This window comes from Perca fluviatilis, chromosome 22, assembly GCF_010015445.1.
Source record: "Perca fluviatilis chromosome 22, GENO_Pfluv_1.0, whole genome shotgun sequence".
NCBI classification, from domain to species: Eukaryota; Metazoa; Chordata; class Actinopteri; order Perciformes; family Percidae; genus Perca; species Perca fluviatilis.
In genome coordinates, this window is record NC_053133.1 from 12,845,543 (window position 1) to 12,870,321 (window position 24,779).

General features: G+C 39.8%; 1 protein-coding gene across 2 annotated transcripts in view; it reads left to right on the forward strand.

The window, feature by feature from the left end:
• cntnap2a (contactin associated protein 2a) overlaps positions 1-24,779 on the forward strand; it is a 404,761-nt gene that overhangs the window by 161,437 nt on the left and 218,545 nt on the right. For both annotated transcript variants that reach the window (XM_039790455.1, XM_039790456.1), the window contains exon 2: positions 17,740-17,850. In XM_039790455.1, the coding sequence (XP_039646389.1) occupies positions 17,740-17,850 (111 nt within the window). The remainder of the gene's footprint in view (positions 1-17,739; positions 17,851-24,779) is intronic.

Genomic DNA, 24,779 nt, shown 5'->3' on the forward strand with positions numbered 1-24,779 from the left:
GCAGGGTTATGCTTGATGCAGCTCAGAGCAAATCGGTCCTGGCTGAGAGTTTATTGAATCAGGCAGGTACAACTGATCTGATCTGGCACCAAGTGGGCATGTCAAACTGCCACGCATATTGCCACAGGGTGACACAGAGAGACAAAAATGCAGAGTGATGAGGTGTTAAGGACGTTTTGATACAGAGTGTAAGAGAAGAGCATTTTAATGTTTTAAAATATTACACATGTGCACCATGTGGTCTTGAATAGTGGGGGTATGCAAGATTTTTATTTAAACTAAAAACTACATAAAGATTACACAGATTAACATACAAAGTTTCAACAAGAGATGTGGGACTGATTAGTGACACTGCTGCACTGTGGCGAAATGCTCTGCTTTGAATGCTCCCAGTGTGGTATGATGCATGGCGGTGTAGTTAGTTTAATCTAATCTTTTTCTCTCACTTTTTATTTTGCTCCTTTCCATTAACCTACACTGCTGTCTGTTTCTCTTCTCCCCCAACTAAAACTTAATTTATTCATCTGCCACTCTGCCCCACGTCCTTTTCCAAACTGCATCAAAAAACATCAGAGGAGTCCAACCAGGGTGACCACTCTGTCACCATAGACCTCCCATAAACCAACCCGAGGCTCCATGGATTACCAGTAACACAGAGAATCAGTCATCCTGAGTAGCCCTTTAATTACTGGGATAAATAATAGATGAACTTATGCAGCAGACCCAGAAGGGTTTATTGAGCTGGCCGGGCTAACTGAATGTTAGACCGAGGAGGGTCCATGGTTACCTTATTACACAGACTAAAGTGTTACGAACAACAAACTGACAAGGACTTGAATCGGAGAGTGAGAACTGCTGCTAGATGATTTGAGGATTTATTTGAAGGAGGACTGAGAGCTTGGTTTCCACTGAAGTATTTTATGTAAATTAAACTAATTCAACATGTCTCTTTTGCTGTTTTTTTGGCCCTAATGCTACCCTGTTAAATGGGACTGGACTGAAACAAGAACTTTTCTGCCTTATATGGTCTGCTCATGAATATTTAGATGAGCTGCACGCTGATCGATTGAGCTTAGCACACACACACACACACATACACACACGTTCCCCCACATTTTTGTAAATCCATATTTGAGCTTTCGGTTTTAGTTGATTTCTATCTCTCGCAAAAATAAGTCTCATAAGTGAATTTAGTAATGCAGTAAAGCAGACAAACAATGTATATGCATGTCTGAGATTTGCGCAACCTAGATTTAGAAGACTAACTGACCTCAGATCAGTTAGTGGCCTATGTAAATTTTGGGGCGTTACAAAGATAGAAGGTAGAGCCAAATGAGGAGGAGTTGAGGAGTTGAAGTCAACTATTAGCTTTGTTCAGATTCGCCTGTTTTCAGCAGCAGTTTCAAACTGTGAGATTTGCAGATGAAAGAGGTGTCAATGGGATTTTGAGGTTCTATGTATCTCCTGTTTACCCTCCAAACCGTCGTTTTTCAACTATGACAAGGTACAATCGGTTTTGCATTCTATCACCCCTTTAAGCAACTGTAGGAAGGCATTTGGAAATATCAACAGATGAGCGCATCAGCGCACACGGTACAACAAGCGCACGTTAACACAGGCGCGCACAAGAGGCCCAATGTAGCCACACTGTTGAAAAATGGCTTTTGACATTCTGAAATGTTTGTTGAGACCAAATGTTGGCTGTAAAATATCCTTCCAACACAACATCTCATAGAGCACTGATGGTTGTAAAAATTGGTGCATTTGAATGCTGCTAAATGTGTGTCTTAGTTTTTTTTGTCTTCAGACAGTGTGAAATTTGGACATTAGCCACAATATCAGCTTGTCCAGCATTGATCATTGTTCCTATTTCTATGGTTTTGTTGTGTGTTCTGATGAAGCTACAATCCTCATTTTGTAACTCTGAACTTGGAGTGATTGTTTTTGCAGCTTTTCAAAAGGTTACATTTCACTTGACATGTAAATGTAGAGGGAAGCAGGGATGAAAAGGTATCACAAAAAGGTCAATAAATCAGTCTATGAACTTGGAAATTTGCTCTGAACTATTAAGATGAATACATTCATATGGATATAAACAGAGTGAAGGGAAACATTTTTCTGTCAGAAACTTAACTTGTGTTGTAATTGATGAGCACATGGTTGTTTTTTGTTTTTGTAATATTTTTTTATATTTAAACTTTTCATGATGGTGTGTGTGTGGTTGGTTGTCTGTCTGTCTTTATGTGTAGTTGCTTCATCCAAAACATCTCATTATGCGCTTGGTCTGTGCACACATTGGCACAGGGCACCAGATCTGTTGACAAAAATTGTTTGGTGAGGGGTTCCAAGATATGAAAAATGAATCTGGACCAAAAAATTTAGATTAACAGCTCAAGCAAAGAGCTGGCAAGCCTGGGGGTGGTGGTGGGTAGTTGAAAGGTGATCAGGAAAAGGCAGGGGATGGGAAGGTTGAAAGAGAAATAAGCTAGGGAGAAAGTGTATAGAATGAATGAGCCGCACGAGAAGAGATTTATTTTTTTAAATAAAACATCTTTCAAGAAGGAGAGAGGAAAAAAGAGCTAATTATATTTGGAAATTCACCCATTCGCATAAAAAAACTCAGACAAACAAACATGGAAAAGGGAAGAAAAGTGTAAGGAGTGTGAGAGAAATGAATGAATAGAGAATATAATGATAACAAGGTACCCCACCCCAGCAGGCTAAGTGAGTCAGATTCCACATACATACCATACAGAGAGAGTTGGGGGAAGCAACTCCCCTTCTAGACTTCTAGAACAGTAGAGTTGAGATGATTTCAGCTGAAAGAGAGCATGAAAATACAATTTTCCTCAGTAAAAACCTACATTACCATCTTAGTTAGAATAAACATATTTCTGCTATGGAGAAACACCAACATTTTGTAATATCTATAACTGATAGGATTTCATTTCTTTAAAAATATGATAACCCCGACTTACCTCTGTTTTTTTTCACGGAACACATTTCACATTTACAAAAGTTGGCATCTTGTCATGGGGTAAATGGTCATTTTAATTCCCACTGGGGTATTGTGCGAATAGAAATTAAATGGGCTCCCACCCTGGGGTCTAGATGATTGTTATTCACTCCACTGCCATCCGCTATTTCACACTGCAAGGCTGTGGGAGCCCTGTGTGCAGAAAGGTACATAATGTAACTTTGTATGGAAATTACAGTAATACTAAGTGTGTAACTAGTAGAGTACGGATCGGGCCGCATTTTTCTGTCCGAGCCCGGCCCGCGTCCGACAGAGCAGTAACCGAACCCAGCCCGACCCGAGCCTGACACAGTTAAAATCTTGTTTTTTTTCTCATACTAATGACACGTGCATTTGTTTGTGTGGAAAGCCCACTTTTATTAAAGGGGTGATAGAATGGTTATATACAGTATTTCACACTGTTCCTTAAGGTCTCCTAATAGAGTATTTAACATTGGTTGGGCTGAAAATGTCTCTTTTGCTGTTTTTTTGGCCCTAATGCTACCCTGTTAAATGGGACTGGACTGAAACAAGAACTTTTCTGCCTTATATGGTCTGCTCATGAATATTTAGATGAGCTGCACGCTGATCGATTGAGCTTAGCACACACACATACACACACGTTCCCCCACATTTTTGTAAATCCATATTTGAGCTTTCGGTTTTAGTTGATTTCTATCTCTCGCAAAATAAGTCTCATAAGTAATTTAGTTGTAATGCAGTAAAGCAGACAAACAATGTATATGTATGTCTGAGATTTGCGCAACCTAGATTTAGAAGACTAACTGACCTCAGATCAGTTAGTGGCCTATGTAAATTTTGGGGCGTTACAAAGATAGAAGGTAGAGCCAAATGAGGAGGAGTTGAGGAGTTGAAGTCAACTATTAGCTTTGTTCAGATTCGCCTGTTTTCAGCAGCAGTTTCAAACTGTGAGATTTGCAGATGAAAGAGGTGTCAATGGGATTTTGAGGTTCTATGTATCTCCTGTTTACCCTCCAAACCGTCGTTTTTCAACTATGACAAGGTACAATCGGTTTTGCATTCTATCACCCCTTTAAGCAACTGTAGGAAGGCATTTGGAAATATCAACAGATGAGCGCATCAGCGCACACGGTACAACAAGCGCACGTTAACACAGGCGCGCACAAGAGGCCCAATGTAGCCAGTTGAAATTAAATTAACATAGGCCTACCAAAAATGGCCCAAGCTAACAGAACAAAATCCAAAAAATCACACAAGAGGTTCTGTGGACCTAGGCCTCTAAAGCGAAGTAAAATTAACGTAACACAAAAGCATCTAATTGAAATGAAAATAACTTGTTTTCCTCAAACTGTATAGGCTCCTAAACTGCAACATGGGATCGATTTACATAATCCATCCATCAAAGTTTAGGCTAATCCATGTTCTTATGCAGAAAAAGGATTGCATCAACGGTGGATGGCTTCAAGGCTGTCCACCTTTGCTCGATGGTCCTGCCAGCAGCGCTGAAGTTGCGCTCACTAGCCTAATATGCACGTGTTTCGTTGTCACAGCTACATAAACAAATTTCCGCACACAGGAAGACGGATGTTAGGGTAATATTTTTTCTGAACTATCGATACTCAGAAAAACACATTTTAACCAATATAAAATAATAGAATACATAATTGCACTCTGTGTCTGTTAGTCTGGTTGGTTCGCTAAGCACTTGCCTACAGAACAATGAAGTTTCACTCCGTCACTGTTGCATCTTTTATAAAAGTGTTTCTGTAATGTCCTTTATTCTTCCTTTGATTTGAGATGTGAGCTTCAGGCTCCTTTGTGATTGTGTATTGAACGGCACCTGCTCAACACAGCCTTTTGGATACAAGATCACTTTTTACATCACTTTTTCTTTTTACACAATGCAATACTGTCTGGCAGCTAACACTGAGGTAAAAGGTGTCCTGTGGAATTTTCTTGCAAACCAACAAAAGTTACATAACATTCAGTGTTACTCTCCGATGCGCATTGTGTGTATCCTTTGTAGGATACTCGTAGGGTACAGATTTGATCATCGGCAAATTATCAAAGATGTTTTATCAATATTAATAAAGTTATGAATATGGTTATTAATAACTTTATCAAATCGAAAAACAATCAAAACGGGGCACCACCCTGCAAGTCAGGGACCAATAATCAAACTGTGGAACAGTCTCATTTCTGTAGTCATCCTTTAAAAGGAAACAAAGGAAGGTGTGAATTCGAGCACGGACCTGTTCGACCAGCAATTATCACAATAAGTTCACAAATAATCACCAGCAACTGCTAATTAAGTATAATCGAATTTATTAACGTCACAATTATCAGTAGCCAATCAGTAATCCTTCAATAATAAACTTATATACCTTTTACACTATCACAACCAAACAAAGCAAAAACAAAGCAACATATGTCATGGACACGTCTGTGTCTGTGTGTGTGTGTGGGCGTGTGTGAGAGAGAGTGAGTGAGTGTGTGTGTGTGTGTGTGTGTGTAAGGGTGAGTGAAAGTAAAGGGGGCGGTGTCGAAATGTAGTTCTAACACAAAAACAACTCCCAAAATGGCTACTCCTGTGAGCCGCACAAAACTATTTAGCCTCAAGAGGGCAGTAGTGGTGCTGGGTGCACGAGGAGGGTTGAAAAAGGTCGAGGGGGTTGCTAGGCAATGCACACGCTTAACCAGAGAATGTCTAATAAGGGGAGAACTTCCACTCTCGGGAAAATTCCGGGTTGGTACAATGGGGCTAATAGGGAGTGAGATAGGGAGTGAACAGGCTCTCCATAGACAGGCTCTGGCTTAACCCAGCCCTGGTCATGTGTGTTAGCTCTGTACAAACGTAAGCCGACCCCACGTGGTTAAGCTAGCAGCGTTAGCTCAGGAGCTACGTGGCTAGCTTGTGTCCGTGTGTGTATGTTTGTGTGTGTGTTAGTAAAAGGAAAAAGAGTAAAAGGAGGAAAAACACTCTGATCTTAGTTATCGATAATGGCCAGCTCAGTGGCTAACAGCTGATTTCCGTGATGATCTCGCAGACAGTAACTAAACTCCGTGAAAGGAGTGATTTAGCAGGTAGCGCTTACGGTTTTACCCAGCTACTTAACACAACATAATCAACAGTATCGTGATCAATTATACATTCACAGAAACAGATTAATAACCAGATATGGGCCATTGGCCCATGTAATCATGTATTGGCCCAGGGCCAATACATGATTACAATCACAGATCACATTAATGACAACAAGTGGTAGCGAACCCTTTGCTCATTAATAAACAAACCAAACACACTAGTTCTAACGTCTGCCCAGAACTGTGTAAGCCTCTTACGGTACATGTGTTGTTTGTAGTTAATCTCTCGCCAGAGTTTAACGATCCGTTTCGTCCAGAGCAGTGGACGACACGCGATCCAGGTCGACGTAGCAAGAAGAGCGGAAAGTAGTCCTTTTCTTGAATCCAGGCTGATTAAACCCGCTGCAGATAGAGGAAATACTGGGCCAGTGTTCCTCGGATCCCCTTCGTATATCAGAAAGTAAACTGGGTTACCGTGGAAAAGCGAAGAGACACAAACGGCGACAGCTTTTATCCTTCCTCCACCTCCTAGTGGCGGGGTGGTGCATTCAAAGGCCCGACAGCCAATGGGAAAAGCACAACCTTGTCACAGGTGTGAAGCAGTTCTTTGTCTCACCACCAGTCTGCCTTGCCCTCCATGTGTTGAATGTAGAATCTCCATTTTGGCGACTCTGCTTCCTAGTGGCGGCTTGTAGGAGTTTGGTGAAACTGGCTTTGGGATTCACATGTAGGCCAAGATCCTTTGTCTTGCCTTCCCTGTATCCTTTGTCTCTGCAGTCAGCTCAATCTGAGCCATTTTTGGTTAAGATCAATGTTTAACCCCCTGCTTGGTCCCAACACCTTAAAGTCTACCAGTCATGTTGAGTGCATTTATTTCCTTGTAAAACTTTTGCAAAGCCAAAGTATTTTATATCAAGTATTGTTTACATCCATGTTTACCACCTTGCATTCTATTTCTTCCCTGCTTTTCCAATCCATCACAGCATATCTTGCTGTGTTATTGGCACTAGAGGATAAGGAAATAGTGTAAAACCATCTACAGGACTGTGTTCTGTGCCACAGACGCATCCTCATGTACATGCACGAGACAAAAAAACAAACAGTGACCCGCTCATAGAAAAGCAGCTCCAAAGTGCTTCTAGAGGTTACAAACTCCACAGGGAAGCCTTTTCAATTATTTATATTAATAACATTTTTTTAGATAAAAATGTACAGCATCCACCCTGCTTGGGTGTCTATGACTGGCACATGTCATACAATGAGTCATACTTGTGTTTACTTCACAATTTCTGTTTTGAAGTGAAGACACTGGCAAATTGTGGGAACAACCATCTGTAATGCCCATTACTGAGGCCTTTTCTATGCTGCGGAACATCTGTTAATTTGTGTACTATACCTCTTTGTGAAGCCCACTAGGGAGTTGCTGTCGTGCAATTCCAGGTGTACATGACAACACGCGTATGTGGCTGCCTGCTAATTAGCGAATGACCATTTGACCGGTTTTTAAACTCTTTCTCTTCGACCCCATAAAAAAGAGAAGCAACTTCAATCCATTTTTGAAAGCAATTTTGGAATCAGAGTTGCTTGAGTTTACTAGATTCAACAATTCTGCATAGAGTTTGACTTGGCTAAATGATATTAATACTGTATATTACAAGAGAGTTGAAGACAACAGGAATGGTCATGTAGTGCAGCAGAAAACATTTATTTTATGTTGTAAATGGTTTGTTGAAAACATTACTTTTGTAGGCGGAAAGGTTAAACGTTAGTCCTTTATTTCCAATAGTAATTACTTATTATAACACTGAGTACGTCCTAAATACATACTGCCTTCTGCCAGCAGAGTCAGGTCAACCAGTTCATCCTTCTTTGCCTCCTGCACATGAAAACCTCTTCTAGACTGATGGAGATCATCAGACAAAAATAACTGAGAAGGACTATATTGAGTTTATAAATATAACCGAAGATATTGATGTCAGTGCAGAAGGCTTCTACAGCAGCAAACACAATTCAGTTAAAGACCACCTTTCAATGTGCTCCAGATTAGTGTTAATTTTGTCACCTATTTTTTATTTAGTCTTAGTCTTGTGCCAAAAAATTTTGTTAGTCAAGTTTTAGTCGACTAAAAGTCTCGTCATTTTAGTCTAGTTTTAGTCAAAAGAGAACACAAGGTATCTTAGTCAAGTTTTAGTCGACTAAAAGTCTCGCCATTTTAGTCAAGTTTTAGTCAAAACATTTTAGTCTTTTTTTAAATAAATTATTTCTGATAACCATTTCAGTCAAATAGTTATTAAAATAAATAAATGATATAAAGTTATATAAATATTGAGCCTCTTCATTATATCACCAGTAAATTCCTGTTAAACGACAAAAACAACCACTGCAGGGGGAAAAGGATATTTTACAATAAAATAAATGCAGCACGAAACTGGCGAGGCGTATTTCAAGTGAACGCAACATATGTGTTGTTTTTCAGACAACGGCAGCTGCAGACTGTCGTACGTCTCGTGTTGGAATCCTACACAGTGACATAGAGACAAACTTTTACACCGTTTAGCTGTCAGCATTAAACTGCTAGCTAACGGTAGGCTAACGTTACCTGCTGCCAAGTGTAGTGTTAACTAGCGCCCCGTGCAGCGATGTTTCGGCTGACTCTAACGTCCGTTTAGGAGCATCAGAGAGAAGCGCAGGCATTTAAGTGGCACCAAAATCTGCGTTGCTATTAGGTCCGGTAGATAACGGTCGTTAAGGCGCCTAGGTCTCGGTAGTTGAATATTCTATCGCATGATGAAAAAGTAGAGGCGATTGTAGACGAAAATGAAGAGAGATTTTATCTTAGTTTTTATTTTATGCAAAACATTTTAGTCTCGTCTTTTTTTGTCAACAATAATGCATGTTAATTTAGTCTTAGTCAGCGTTTTTGGACATTGGCGCAGTCTCGTCATCGTCTCGTCTTAGTCATGGAAAAAAAGGTCGTTGACGAACATATTTAGTCTCGTCTCGTCTGACGAAATTAACACTATTCCAGATGGACTTTGTCTGTTGGTGAAAATGGAAATCACAAAGCAGAGGTCCGCGCTTCTCCCATCCACACCAGGGACGAAAGGCATGTGCAGCTAGACACTGACGCTCAACTGTCAGTTTGGAGAGTCAGACTGTATCTGCAGCTGTTGCCACTTTTGACAGCTTCCCCTGCGATCATGACTTTAGTTCAGAAAAAGCCCCTAGGTCCCCAAACTTCAGCATTCAGTGTTGTTGAGAAGACAGACCTGACAGCACCATACCAAAACTCCACACACAGTGGTTTCACCGTCATCAAATTAAGATAGCAGTTTTGTGTTTTGTTTTTTGTCAGCCTGCTCAGCAGTCTGACAAAGGACACTGAATGCTCTACACCAGCCATAATTGAATACTTCACTTGCACATACATACATTTATACTTCACTTGCGCATACATATGTACTTCATTTGCACACGCATGCATAACGTGTGAGTCTTTATGTAAGTATGCATAAGTATGTACATATGTGGTAGGAGGACGGTGGAGTGCAGAAGCACAGGATTTTTACTCAGGTCAGGGTTCAAGTCCAGTCCGAAACCATAGGTCAATTGGCTGATTTAGTGACATATTTATTACTTATTTAACTTTCGTAACAAACTTACTTATTATACTTATTTATCCCAACTTTATCCCAGCACTTTACATCTGGTAATTCTGATACTTGACTACTATTGTTTTCCACAGCAGTTGCAATGGATTGATCACAGAAGGAGTAATGAGTGAGCAAAGAGACAGCTTTACCTGAGCTGCATTATTGACTGCCATAATGCATTTTGCCTCTACCTGCCTCAGCCTCTTCATTTATGTTATTATCGGTTGGTGTGCCACCTTGTTGTAGCAACTTCAAGTTAACGTCACAAAGTTGGGATCAATAAGTGTGTTTGTTACGAAAGTTAAGTAAGTTAAGTAATCAATACATAAGTCACTAGGTCAGCAAATTGACCTATGGTTTAGGACTGGACTTGAACCCTGACCTGAGTGAAAGTCCTGTGTTTATGCACGCCACCATCCTCTGCAACCACCAACCCAACGCACATACTTACATACATACAATACATACTTATGCACACAAACATACATTCTCACATATGTTATGCATGTGTGTGCAAGTGAGGTATCCATGTATGTGAAAGTGAAGTATGCATGCATGTGCAAGTGTTTAGTACCAGTATACAGTATATGTATGTGCAAGTAAAGTATTCAATTCTGGCCTAGGCGGCTACTAACATGCATGCCAAAGGTGACACTTTAGCAGGCATGTCCATTCAAATTCCTTTTTTTCTAATGTGGTGATTTTTTAAATATGCATAAGGCCTTTGTGCTAAGTACTTGTAAACTGTCTCAGTCAGGGCTATTTGCCTGAATGGCCAATGTGGCAGGTACAGCAGTTCATTAAAGGAGTTTGAGCCTGCCAGTTTTTCGAGTTATTATGCCACATTCTGGATGCCAAAATGTAACTTTGTGGCTGCAATCTGTGATTGTATGCCAACTGATCTTTAGAATGTCATGAAGTTCATCCTGAATGTATTATGCTGTTTGTATCCAACTCCCTTTAGCTCCAGGAATGTGGCAGTGATGTAAAGCCCTTTGAACAAGCTGGCCAAACCCTGTCTATCCATGGCTCTGGTCCCAATTGGTGGCAGCCGGCTGACACATCTCCTGGTTGCTATTTTTCCACATCCTAGTTATTTACCTAGCTGGAAATGTCACAGAGAAAGCTTTGATAGACAGACATTTTCCTTTACTCTCACCTCCTGTCTTCTTTCTCTCTTCCTTTTTTACCCATCTTATCTATCTCTCTCCCACACTGCGCCTACCTGTTTCATACCATCATGTGTAAAACTATCCGTGTCTTGCTCTCCGGGGAATAGGCTGACATTTGCACTTGAACATTGTAGTAATTTGCTTGCCCTAAAGTACATGAACAGACAGAACCCTACTTTGCACTTTAGACATGGAAAAATATCAGCAACTATGACCTCACCCTTGAGTCATCAGCATATGGCCGTGTATTGGTCTGTGTTTATGTGTATGTATAGGTGCTGGAGAAAGCATCCACTACTTTAGATTTTCACTGTTTTGCACAGTGTATATTGCAGTCTTCATTACATTACTTAATTTATTTACTTTATAATCTATTTTCCTTTATATTACAGGAGTACAGTATGTGTGTTGCAGCAGGTGGCATTGTGATATATCAGTGAATTATTGATGGTTATGATCTGAGATCTCTTTCCCTCTTTCCTGTGTGGGAAACTCTGTGCTACTATTTAATCATCTTAAAGCAGTAAATCACTTAGGTGTATTACTGTTGTGGGTAAAGGTGCATTCCAAAAATGGGAAAACCGGCAATGACAGATATACTGCCAGTAATTTCAAGATTGCACCAACCCAAATTCCCTACTCAGCTCTAAAAGTCAAAACATTTAGTAAGTTACAGTACCAAGGTGTCCTGATACAGATGTTGTTTAAATTTCCTTGAGGTTTACATATACATATGTCGCTGTCAGGCATGAACCTTTTATCTCTATAATTTTCTATATTATTTTTCATTAATCAGTGCTATTGGTCAAGACTTGGCGATTTCGTCTGACTTCGTCTGAGGTAAATAATAAAATGTTTTCAAAATAGCCTTTTTTCATTTCCTGAAAAACAACGGTTTTGGACATACAAGGTTTTCACCCGACGGCGATGATATGTTGTTACGTTTTGAATGACCAAATCAGATGTATCAAGTTGAAGGCAGTCTTCCGCTGTTACTGTGGTTACTGTGCACTGTTTCTTGTCCTAAAATACACAGCAGAAAATAGTTCAATGAAACATATGTACAATGCGAAATATAGGCCTTAAGTCTGCAAATACACACAATTCAGATTAAACAAAAGAGTTGGTGGTTTTATTCAAACCACATGGCCATATTAAAGAAATGCAGCCTATAAACAGAGGTAGAGTACCAAAGCCACCAAAAGACTTCCTTGTTCTTCCCAGACATGTCGCAATATGTCGGCTTTACTACAACAGCAACCAACATTCTCCATTTCCTTTTTCTATAGTCATGTTTGCTTTTGTGTATATAACTGTAGCCACACACTGTACAAACGATTGTACACTGCAGACAATCTAGTGTTGTCAATCATCATTAAACTGTTTTCGGTTTGACAAAGAAACTTGAACACTGGTGAACAACTGCGATGATAAACTCTTCTCCAGTAGAATATAGACTTTGGTATTCACTTTCATCAACAACCTAAAATACTAGTGACACTGCTGGAACTGTCTGACATCACCAGACCAAATGGAAAATGTGAATTAGTCTGGGAAGTGGGAAAGAAATAAAGCCTGAGTTATGGAAAAATTTAAACAGACTACAACAGGCAGAGATGAGCTGGTAAATAAAACTTTTGCCATATCCTGTCACAAGCACGGCTAACGCATCTTTCTTGAGTTGATTGATCGAAAATATACCGTCCCGTTTGTTCAATACTGACGCAATAGCGGCTTAAACAGGAAGTTCCACATCAGCTTCAGCCATCTTGGCTGTTTTCGAAAATGCCTCAACGACGCCCCTCATTATGGACTTCGTCTCAAACATGCCCGATATTAAATTCACGGTTGTGATTGGCCCAGGACATCTCAGGCTGCTAGAAATCTGTCATGCACATTTGTCTGGTTCCCAGGCAAGGAAATGTATAGTTTCTATGAAGTCTCATAATCAAATTTATTGGTAAGTCATCAATAGCCTTATTCCTTAAAAGTAGTTGCCACTACATTTTAACTTTTTGAAGGTAAATAGCACAGTGCAATAGACTCTGTATGCACGCTACCTATACATTGTTCAACAGTAGGCTACAGCTCAGTATGAAAGTAATATAACGCAGAGCTTTTGAAGCAATTCTGTTTAATTTTGGGTTATTGAAGAAACAAGAACAGTAGACTGGGGAATCAGCACAACCAGTAACAACAGCATGTAGGAAAAATAAACTGCACAGACAGAGGTGCAACAGGATGAGGTGTTGGCAGCTAAACTCGCCTCATTAAACTGTCAAACATGTCAGCAGAGTTTATAAGATCAGCTGATCATAACGCAGAGTACTTAAGGCACATGTATTGTAGTGGTAAAATCAATGCAAGCTGCATGAGGGCAAAATATATTTAAATCTATGATCAATCAGTAACTTTATAAACAAAGCAGTAAAATGTAATATGGGAACACTGCCTCAGGAGTGGTTGCCATTATCACAATGATAGACTTTAGATTCAAGAGGTTTATGTAATAATGTCTGGGTATATTTGAGTTTCTGATTTCACAGGCAAAACAATTTTTTCACCAAAGCATGTTTTCACACATAATCCAGCCAGTGATGTGTTATACTGTATATATTTTTTTCCAATATAATTTGCATCGTGTACACCAGCGTTAGCCGGTTGATTACAGGTATCATTTTTTATCAGCCAATCACTAAAATCCCCCGATCAGAAAGTCAAGAAGAAATGACTTGAGGCGCTGAAGAAATGCACTATATTTTTCTCCACACTTCCAGACCTCCATTCCTTTAAAATGTCTGTCCATCTCTGCTCTCCAGTTCCATTCATTTCTTCCCTCCCAGCAGTTATTCGATGCAAAAGTCGTGTGTGTGTGTGTGTGTGTGTGTGTGTGTGTGTGTGCAGGAGATAGAGGGTCTTATTTTCATACATCAAGGAGAAAGAATAATTTCTGAGACACTTGAGCATGACCCAAAAAATTCTCCTAATTTCATGACCAGATGCTGCTGCATGAGAGGTGCAAATATGGCACAGCTTCAAAAGGAGATAAGCAGGAACACATCGCTAGGTGTGCTGGCAGGAGTCACATTCAATGACATCCTCTCATGTAAGGCTTTTTAAAAGCACTTCACTACCTTACGGTCCTGACCGCATCACTGTCAGTGATGTGCCAATAATGACATTAGAACAACCCTCTAGTCTTATATTGATTATATATACAGCTAAATAAAATATATAATCAAACTGTATTCATATTGTGAGGCAATTTGCTTACAAAAATAAAAAACAGAGGATTTCTACTCCCTGCTGAGTCAACCTCAGCCAGCCAATTTGAGCTAATGTTAGCTTTGTAGAGATCGTAAGTTTTCCCAAACTGAATAAATACCGCACATATAAACACTAAACTGCTTTGCTAGCTCAATCGTGTTCTAACTAATATATTGCTGAAAAAAGTATTTTTTCCATTGATAGATTTAGCTACAATACGTCCGCGAACTTCAAGCAACAGAGACGATTTCTGGTCCCTGTTTAGTCCACCAGCCAACTAGAGCTAACGTTAGCTTTGTAGATATCGTGGAATTTCTCAAATTGAATAAATACCACACATGTAAACACAAAGCTGCTTTGCTAGCTCAATTGTGTTGTAACTCAGTTATCTTTTCCATGGATAGATTGCTAGCTACTATGTCCCTGAACTTCACATGTAGGCTATTTCAAACATAGCGCTGTGTCACCGACTTACTGGCACAACTGCTGTGATCCAAACATTTATTTTCATAAATAACAATGTCTCAAAAGTTTTTGATTCAACTCTGGAATGTTGACATGGAAATGATGGAATTATATTTTAGTGATGAGCATTGTGTCCTTAAACAGCTCTGGATGTGCTATCATGCTGATTTGAGCACGTTCTAAATGTCAGGTTGACCAATCCGATTGCCTGGTCGGATCTACTTGGTGCATAACAGAGAAGAGAGCCAGGCCACCTTATCCCATAACAAGCAGATGTCTCTTTTTGCAAGGAGCACTTGCAAAGGTTTGAATATAACCCCTCATATGCCCAAATATACACACATGCTCTATGACACAGTCCAAGTGGATTCAAGTACAGTTGTTTTTTGCACGTGGCTGTGGTGGTGAGGCAGTTACCTAATGCTTGCTAGTACTGGCGTACTACTACGCCAGTGCAAGGTCAATGTGCCAGAGACCTCATTACTTTTTGTGTGTGTTTATAAAGGAGAACCTGTGTATAAGGCTGGGAATCTCTTGTCAAAACAGGCACAAAGTAATAAGTCCAACAAGCGAACAGCCCAAGAAGGAAACATGTCTTTGACTTTCACCCTGTGTACTGTATACACACACACACACACACACACACATTGTACACGCACATGCACACAAGCACAAACACTTCTCTTTCTTCTAGATCTGACTCTCCTTCACACACACACACACACACACACACACACACACACACACATACACACACTTACACGGTGGGACATGGCAGAGAGCTATTGACTGCCTCTGCCTGGCCTGACAGACCATTCACAATTTCTCTCTCTGTGAAACCTTATGTACTGGAAAAAGGTGAGTGTGTTTGTGCATGAGTGAGTGAAATGGGTGAATTGAGAGGGTGCAAGGAAATTACTTCATGACTCTGTGTGTGTGTGTGTGTGTGTGTTGTGTTTGATTTTTGCTGCTTTGGTGTGTCTAATACATATATACTGCTGTAGTCACTTTCTTGGATTTCTTTTGAGAGTGCCAGGAGTTGTATGCTGACTGTGAGATCAGCTTGGACTGAGCAGCACTACAGCGCTGGTCTTTCTACTTATTTTCATGGCTGCTCCAGGTCATTGGAACCACAGTTCATTCTGCTAGGTGCTATATCTAGACTCACGCTGGCATGTTTACATTACATTCAGCGTAATGTGCTGCAGAGATGGCCATTGTAAAGCTGCTGTATTTTCCATTAAAATGTTCAAACTCTTTTTAAAGTAATGAATGATATACACAAATGAGTATCTTAAACTTGCATTATACTGTACAACCAACATTTAACATTCTAGCATGAGATTGATGGAACCACCATCCATCCACCAGTACTACAGGAGTTGAAGAAGAAACAGGACAGCATGAGCAATCTTTACACAGAAAGAAGAAGTGCTTTGGTATCCTCATCTTAATAACAAAGTCACAGTTGTGCTCGTATCACATATGGCCATGATATATACCTCTAAGTGTCCCAAACATCAAAAGACAATTGAGGGCATTAGTGTTCACTATTTACCTGCTGTTAGTATACTATACTCACATTTTTCTTTTATAAAATCTGTCTGCACAAAAATATTTTTTTAAATTATCTTCATATTTATTCCTGATATCCCTTTTTCAAATAGAAGTTCACTTTTTCAGGAATTTAGACATGGGCAAGTAAATATCCCCTTTCAACAACAAAGTGTTTTGCATAAGACGTAGAGGCATAAAGACAAGACATGAATGCAGTGCAATTTAAAAAGATAATATAAAAAGACATTAGTGGAATTTATCTGGAATAAAACAAAATGAGTGTAAGATTGAAATAAGCTAAAATAGAATAAGACAAATCAAACAGTAGAATAAATAAATGCAACTACAGTGCAAGAAGAAGATAATTAACTTAATAAAAGGCCGTGGCAAACAGAAAAGTCTGAAGCCCTGATTTAAAAGAACTGAGAGTCTGAGCAGACTAAGTTTTTTCGGAGTTTGTTCCAGATATGTCCCGCAAAACAACTGAACTGTGCTTCTCCATGTTGTGTTTTGACTCTGGGGACAGTAAGCAGACCTGTCCCAGGCTCATAACGGAGAAGCAGATCAGAAATGTATTTTAGCCCTATACCATTAAGTGCTTTATAAAGCAACAATAGAATTTATAAGTCTATATTTGCCACACAGAAGACCAGTGTAAAGATCTGATAACGGGAGTGAGGTGATCCACTCCCCTTGTTTAAAGACTCATAGGGATTTTTTTAGAGGATCCTGTGAAGACTGCATTACAGTAGTCAAGCCTGCTGAAAATAAATGCATGTTTGTCTAAAGGCAATCATTTCAGTTTACCTTTGTTTAACTGAAGAATACGTTGGCACATCCAATCATTGATTCGTACTCATTGCTTGTAAGGGACCACAGTCACCTGGTGATATCGTTATATAAATCGGTGTCATCTGCATAATTATGGCAGCATAATTAAGGCAGAATAAGACAGATCAGAGCCGTGATTGTTAGGTCTGATTGTGCAGATTCTGATCTACTGGGAATAGAGCAATCCTGGGTGGAACTTATTTAACATATGTGTTTCTTTTTTTTTCCTCTTTTCTAAATCAATTATGCATCTGTATCTGGTTACAAGGCCAGATTGCATGTTGTAGTGGATATTTTGCAGTATGCTCTTGAGATCGCCAGTGAAGTCAACAATGTTTTGAATGCCCCTGTGGTTTAAGTCTGACTGACCTGACTTCCCTCAATGTCCAGCTGGACCCATGTTTCTACTCTTGTGAGCAAGTCTCTTTTTTTGGCAATGCACTGAGTGAAACCTGAGTACTCAAATTGAGTTATGAACATCTTATCCGAGAAATCATTTATTTCACATTTAAATAACAATGTTGTGATTTAGAACTACTTCAACCACTCCTTGGAGTTAGATTGATGCATGTTTAGCGTTGATGCATTAATGTGAAATATGCTCATGTTTTCTCTTTTTCTTCTCTCCTTCCTCTATCCATTTTCCCTCTCTCCTACTCTGTCTCTCCTATTTCTCTCTGCCTATGTCTTCATATTCTTTCTCTCTCCACAGAGAAGTGTGATGAGGCTCTAGCATCTCCTCTGCCTCACACAGCCTTCACCAGCTCATCTGTCTTCTCCAACGGATATGCACCCGGATATGCCAAGCTCAACAGGAGAGGAGGTAGACACACACATGCACAAACATAAACAGAAAAAAAAAGATGCTGATGTGCATGCACTCACACACACAAATGATTGCTGTGCATAGAGGGATGTACATACAGTACACACATGCCGTAGACTAAGTCAGGTACATGTACATACATTCTTATGAATGATTTTACAGATAACCATTGAGAGGTAAATGTCCAAGCCTTCATAGTGACACGCTTCATAGTGCTGCACAGCTGCTCTCGTCCCCCTTCCTTTTCTCTCTCTCTCTATTTCCTTTTACTTCTTCTCTATATGTCTCTCTTCCCTTTCTCAACTACAGTCATTATCTCAGTGACTCAGACTAGAGCTCATTTCCACATAAGTCCACAGCAGAGAGAGATATGGCCAGACAATTACACCCGTCTATGTTTATACAATTAATAATTCATACCTTTCCATCTAATGCAGTCACACTACAGCTGAGCCAACGGCTCAGAGCTGGCAAATAAACGCAAGGTAATCTGGTGTGTTTAAGCATACCAATATAATTATTGGTGGGAGAGGACAGCCCTGCTGCTCCTTTAACAATGCCACCCACCAACAAGAGAAAAAGAAGGCAGAGAAGATGAAAAGAAATAAAGACCGACCTGTGAATGACAGCCGTAATGGATGAGTGTATATGTACCGGTTGTGCATTCTCTCCCTACATGCTTTCATTTATTAAATCTCATTTAGGATGGAGATCCCTGGGGAGCATTTCATGTTTAAAGCATAGAAATCCTGTTCCTTAGGGATTGATGTTGTACAGAAAAGCTACAATAACCCATATATACAGTGTTAAATGGACTTGGTCTAAATAAGTCTTTTACTCTAGCATCTTATTTCCATTCTATGAATGCAATAAAGCTGTCACTCAAAATACTTATTTCTAAAACAGCTACATCCGTTTGGACCAGTTTCATGGTGTGAGCACTTCTGACAATCTGGGCTCACAGAATTCTGTAAATTATCACGAACTGTTAACACCACATTACGTGGTGGTGGCACGGAATGTGTGAAAATTTGGTGTGGCCACCACGGAAAACAATGCCAATGTAAAGTCAATGAGAAAATGACGTAGCATTAGGAGCGACTACGGTAGCGACTAGTATGAAAGCCCGAAAATCCACATAGGGAAGTTGGTTGGTGTAGTGGAGGGGTCAGACACAGGACTTTCACCCAGAAGACCGGGAATCATGTCCCGCGTGTAACATTTCCTAAACCCAACCGTTGCTTTCTTCTTTTACTAAACCCAACCATCCCATTGTTGTCCCGCCTTCCGTTCTTCTTTTCCTAAACCCAACCGTCCTGTTGTTGTCCCACGTGTCATGGAAACGTAAGTCCACTCACGATCTTTTCCTTAACTTAAGGGGCCGTGTTCATTTCACAGAATTCTTCCGTGGGCCCATCATGGAATTTTTGGCGATCTGTGTTCATTTCATGGAATTCTGTGAGCTCAGGTTGCTTCTGAATAAGGCAGATCGATTTGCTGGTGTGTAGATAAAAAAAGAGACATTTTCTGACCCCAAAACAGATTTGTCACTTTTCAGAAAGAATTACAAAATGAACTACCCAGACTAAGTGACTTGTTTAGGTGGCTAACCTCCAGGCAAAATCTAAAAAATACAATGATTGTATCCATTGACATTGTACTCTTTCTGTACTGTGAAGCAGTGAATAATCTTACTGCTAAAAAAATAAATATTCTCAGCTATCTCCCTCTTTCATTTCCTAACAATTTTGGCTTGTAATTAGGAGCCCAACATGTTCTAGTGAGATCTACTTCTCACACATCTGCAAATTTCAGAGATCCAATTGACAGAACATGACAGCCAGGACCATGTAATAAACTCTTTCAGATGTTGACATACGTGTCCCAAAATGGATACATACTGTACTGAGACAAGTGTCAAACTATCAGGGGGAATAAGGGAAAAGGATATAAAGTTTCATCTCATCCTCTATGTCTTGGTATCCTCTAGAGAATGACACTGTGTTTGGATGATGAGGTCATCACCTCGTTAGAATACAGCATATGACAAGGGTAGAATATATAATTAGAGAAGTTCTGCAGGAAGGGAAGATTTTATTTACTTCTGAAGAATTACTTCTCCTTAGAAATGTGTCATGAAATCCACTTTTGATTCTTTTCTTAAAACCAAATCTCATTATATTGGCTGTGAAGGAAGATGCTTCTCATAATTGAAATCAGCATTATTATTTCTTGTCACTTCAAAACAGAAAACACAAACAGTGTGGAGCAGAAATGCACACACAATCACATATGAATATAATATACAAAATCAAACAAACGTATCATTGGGACATTTGCAGACACACAAAACACTAAAGTAGAAATTAATAGCCAATCAAGCTTGCAAATGACACATGTACACAGAAACACTCTAAGGCATGAAAAAACACACATTAAATGGCCATACTTTCACAGAAACACAAGCATCTCAAAATATAAGCAGGTGTGCACCCTGCACTTACAGCGACATGGAACCACTCGCATTCAGATATATACATTTACAAAAACACTGGATCACAGACCCATGCCCATACAATCATACTATAAGGAGGGGTCCCTCCAAGCAGCTACATTTGGAAGCCGAATGTGCCGTCAGTGGCATGAGTGTGTGCTGATAAGCCAATCTACTCCAATCTCCCAGTGCTATGGAACAGGGGAGGCATAAAATCAATGGGACACACCACTCATATTAAGCTTGTTTTGTGAATGCTGACAGCTATTAGAGTTTTAGCCTATAGGCATATGTGTGTGTGTGTGTGTGTGTGTGTGTGTGTGTGTGTGTGTGTGTGTGTGTGTGTGTGTGTGTGTGTGTGTGTGTGTGTGTGTGTGTGTGTGTGTGTGTGTGAGAAAGAGTGAGCGAGAGAGGTAAAATGATGCCATAATGATTTTCCGGAAGGCAGCTGTCTGGTGTGTGCCAGCCAGTCACCAGGCCTCTAGTCCCTACCCTACTGACTGCTGTCACACACACACACACACACACACACACACACACACACACACACACACACACACACACACACACACACACACACACACACACGCTGGGCTTTCCATCCATGTATGTGTGTGTTTGATACTGTATGCGTAACAGTTTTTTAAGAGAGCAATATTATTATTATAGTAGTAGGATAAATCAAGCAGGGACAACTTCTACCTCTGGGCTTTAAAAAAAAAAAAAAAACTTTTTTTTTTTTTTTTTGTTTTTTTTTTTTTTTTTTTTTTTTTCTTTTTTTTTTTTTTTTTTTTTAAATTCTCACCATCCTTCTCGATCTCCCCTTTTCCCCCCTAACTTCGTCCTGGATTTCTTCTTTTTTTATCTCTCCCTCCATGCACCTGTTCCCTCTCTTTCTTTCTTTCTTTATCTCCCCTTTCCATCACTTCCATTCAATCCTTCCTGCATGCCACCATGACCCCTGCTCATCCTTTTCTCTCTTCCTTTCTCTTCCCTACCTCTCACCATCAGTCCTCTTCTTCTACTCTCCCTCAAATGTACATTCTCCCACCCCTCGCCTGGTCTCCTTGTGTAATAATGCTTGTATAACCTCAACCCTGTTATGCACATTCACGTTATTGACATCATTTTTCAGGACAACCTGGGCTATCAGGATGTATATGCTGCAGGGATGTCATATGAATGTATACATTGCTATAAGACTATAAAGACAAAAGAAAAGACTAAACCGAAATTTAATTTCACAGAAATATATTGAAATCACACAGATAACAATAATAATTAAGTCTTTTGGCTTTTGAAAACTGTTATCCCAAGTCTTGGCAATCAGGGGAAACAAAAATGTTTATATGTTCGGTATTTATTCAGTTTGGGGAAAGCTATGATCTCTGAAAAGATAACATTAGCTACAATTGGCTGGATGAGGTTGACTCAGAAGGGAGTAGAAATTTTTTGTTTTGTTTTTGTAAGCAAATTGCCTCACAATATGAATACAGTTTGATTATATATTTTATTTTGTTGGTAATAGCTGTATATATAATCAATATTAGACTAGAGGGTGTGATCTAATGTAATTATTGGCACATCACTGACAGTGATGCGGTCAGGACCGTAAGGTAGTGAAGTGCTTTTAAAAAGCCTTACATGAGAGGATGTCATTGAATGGGACTCCTGCCAGCACACCTAGCGATGTGTTCCTGCTTATCTCCTTTTGAAGCTGTGCCATATTTGCACCTTTCATGCAGCAGCATCTGGTCATGAAATTAGGAGAATTTTTTGGGTCATGCTCAAGTGTCTCAGAAATTATTCTTTCTCCTTGATGTATGAAAATAAGACCCTTTATCTCCTGTACACAGTACACACACATGCATACACATACACACAGTAAACAAGGTCCTCCTGTCTGGGATCTCTATTCGCTGAGCAAGCTCTTTCCTGATATGACTTAATGTGATTGGTCGACACAGCTGTCAGTCAAAGCATCACCAACCAAAATGGCACCCGGCTAATGTGAGTACATCGTTTTTCATACAAAAAGATGAGTAAATACAGAAAATAGCCAGTAAACCCACTGAAGTTTCAGGACTTATTACTAAGCTTCTGGAAGCACTTGTTGTAAAGGTCCAGCTGTTAGCTAAAAAGCTAAAAACACAGTGAAAGCCTTGGTCGCGGAGCAAAGCTGAGATTAGGTGAGTTGATTTTTGAATTAATATTTATTTATTTATTTATTTTACAAAGACACCACTGTAATTCCATGATGGATTAAAAAGTTTCTGGATGGCCTACAATTGTTAGAGGACCTTGTTGAAACAGGGCATTTCTCTGCTTCTAAACAAAAAAAGTAAGTCTTTGCACTGTGTTGATCTGGAGAAAGATTTTATACATGATATAACAGTAAAATTGTGTCTAAAACCGGAGCCAAGATTGTGAGGTCAGTAATTTCTTAGACTTGGCAAATCTCCTCCAGAGCCACAGAGGACATTATACAAGTGTTTTCATGGGCTGAGTAACACTTCCTGTGACTAGTAAATTGACTTTGACAGGTATAAATGGTGGAATGCCACTTCAACAACAGATTCTAAAATTATGCCACACTTAAATTGACATGAGACTTTTACAACTCTTGGACCATGGGCATTTTTTCACGTAAAAACAGAATCATGTGGTAGGAAAAGGTTTGAAAAACTCTGCATTAGCTTTTAATACAAGAGCGATGAGCTCCATATAGCTTTTCAATAGTGACATAGCAACCACATGAGCTGTGATCTGCATCCCACACAAGGCTGTGTTCATTGGTGCTAGCTGAAGACAGTTGCCCTGTGGATATAGGTTAAAATAGAAGAAGCATGGATAGGGTGAAAGGAGGCGTGAAGATGTACAGAGAGGAGGTGAGGGAGGATTGGAATACATGGGGAGGTGAAAGAAGGGTTCTCGGGAAAGAGTGAAAACAGACAGAATTGGACAAAAGGAACAATGTTAAAGCCATAAGTGTGTATGGAAGACAATTTGAACCAAGATAGTGTAAATACTGAAATTCTACATCAAATTCTGCAGAGGGATCTCAGATCTCAGAAGTCAAAAAAAATATTAATCAAATTGCCATGTGGGTGCATTGTATTATTTCTGCCACCATGGAAACTGCACCTAGTAATGGGTTATTTTGACATAGCCTTATTTTATAGAAAACATGTCATAAAGTGACGTGGGCTTTGGACAGAGCCAAGCACACAGGAGAACAATGAATACCTTTTGTGTGTGAAGAAAATAATAGAGAAATGGGTGGATTGGTTAGGGACTCTAATCACTAACACGTGGCCACTGATCTTTATATTCCATTTTCTTTTCTTCTCTTCTCTTTCTCTCTCTTTCTCTCTCTCTCTCTCTTTCTTATCCCTCTTAATGTGTTTCTCTCTTCTCTGTCTAGTTTCTTTCTGCCCTCCCATCAAATCATTGTCTTCCCTTTCTTCCTCTCCATCTCATTTTCCCTCCATACACTTTCTATTTTCTACAGTAACATTCTCAATCCCACACTCCATTTTCTCAGCCTGTCCCCTCTTTCTTTGCAGACCTCATTATCTTTTTTTTTCTTCACTCACATTCCCACCCTGAAATACATTTTCCAAAGTTTAGCCAAAGTTTTAAAAAGTTGCACTTTATCCCTCCTCAGTCAAACAAAGGATGTCACAGTACTGCAGTACAACTGTGCTCTGCCTTGCTGCACAATTAACCAGTTTCCACCCTCCCTTTCCACCCATTGCTTTTCACTCTCTGTCATCTGGCAAAGTTGTTTGATGTCTCTAGTCGTTGCAGTCATCCATCGATAATGGCGGTCCGCTCCTAATTAAATTACTCTGTCTTCATCCGCTCCCTTTGCTCCATGACAGAAAGATGAAGTACAAGCAGAGGGCTAACCAGCTGTTTTCTCTCTGCTCCCTTTTTCCGACAGCCTAGCATCTTAATTAATTAAGATATTTTACTTCCTGTTAATGTGGTTGTTATGAAAAGCAGCAACTTTGATAAACATACTCTTACATGTTCTCTCGGGTGCTGGAACACTAACATAATGAAAGTGTGTGCAGACACAGGATCACAGACCCATGTGTGCAGAACAAATTCTGTAATGTGTACCACGCGGCCACCCACACACTCTCCCACACTGACAGAAAGACAGAGGAGAGATGTTCTCTTGTTTGATGCTCTGCTTCGCCTTCACTTTTGTTTGTGTGTCATGTCTGTCACCAACTGCCTGTCACCTGTCCAGAATCACACTGTGTCTCCGTTACTCATGCTCAGAACTCTGGTCTTTCCTTCTGTGTTCTTAAAAATCTCCTTTTTGTACTCTCTCACACATTTTTCACTTGTTCACTTTCTCTTTTGTTCCTGCTGTTGTTCTATCTTGCTCACTTGCTCTTTCTGCTTTTCCCCTCCGTTC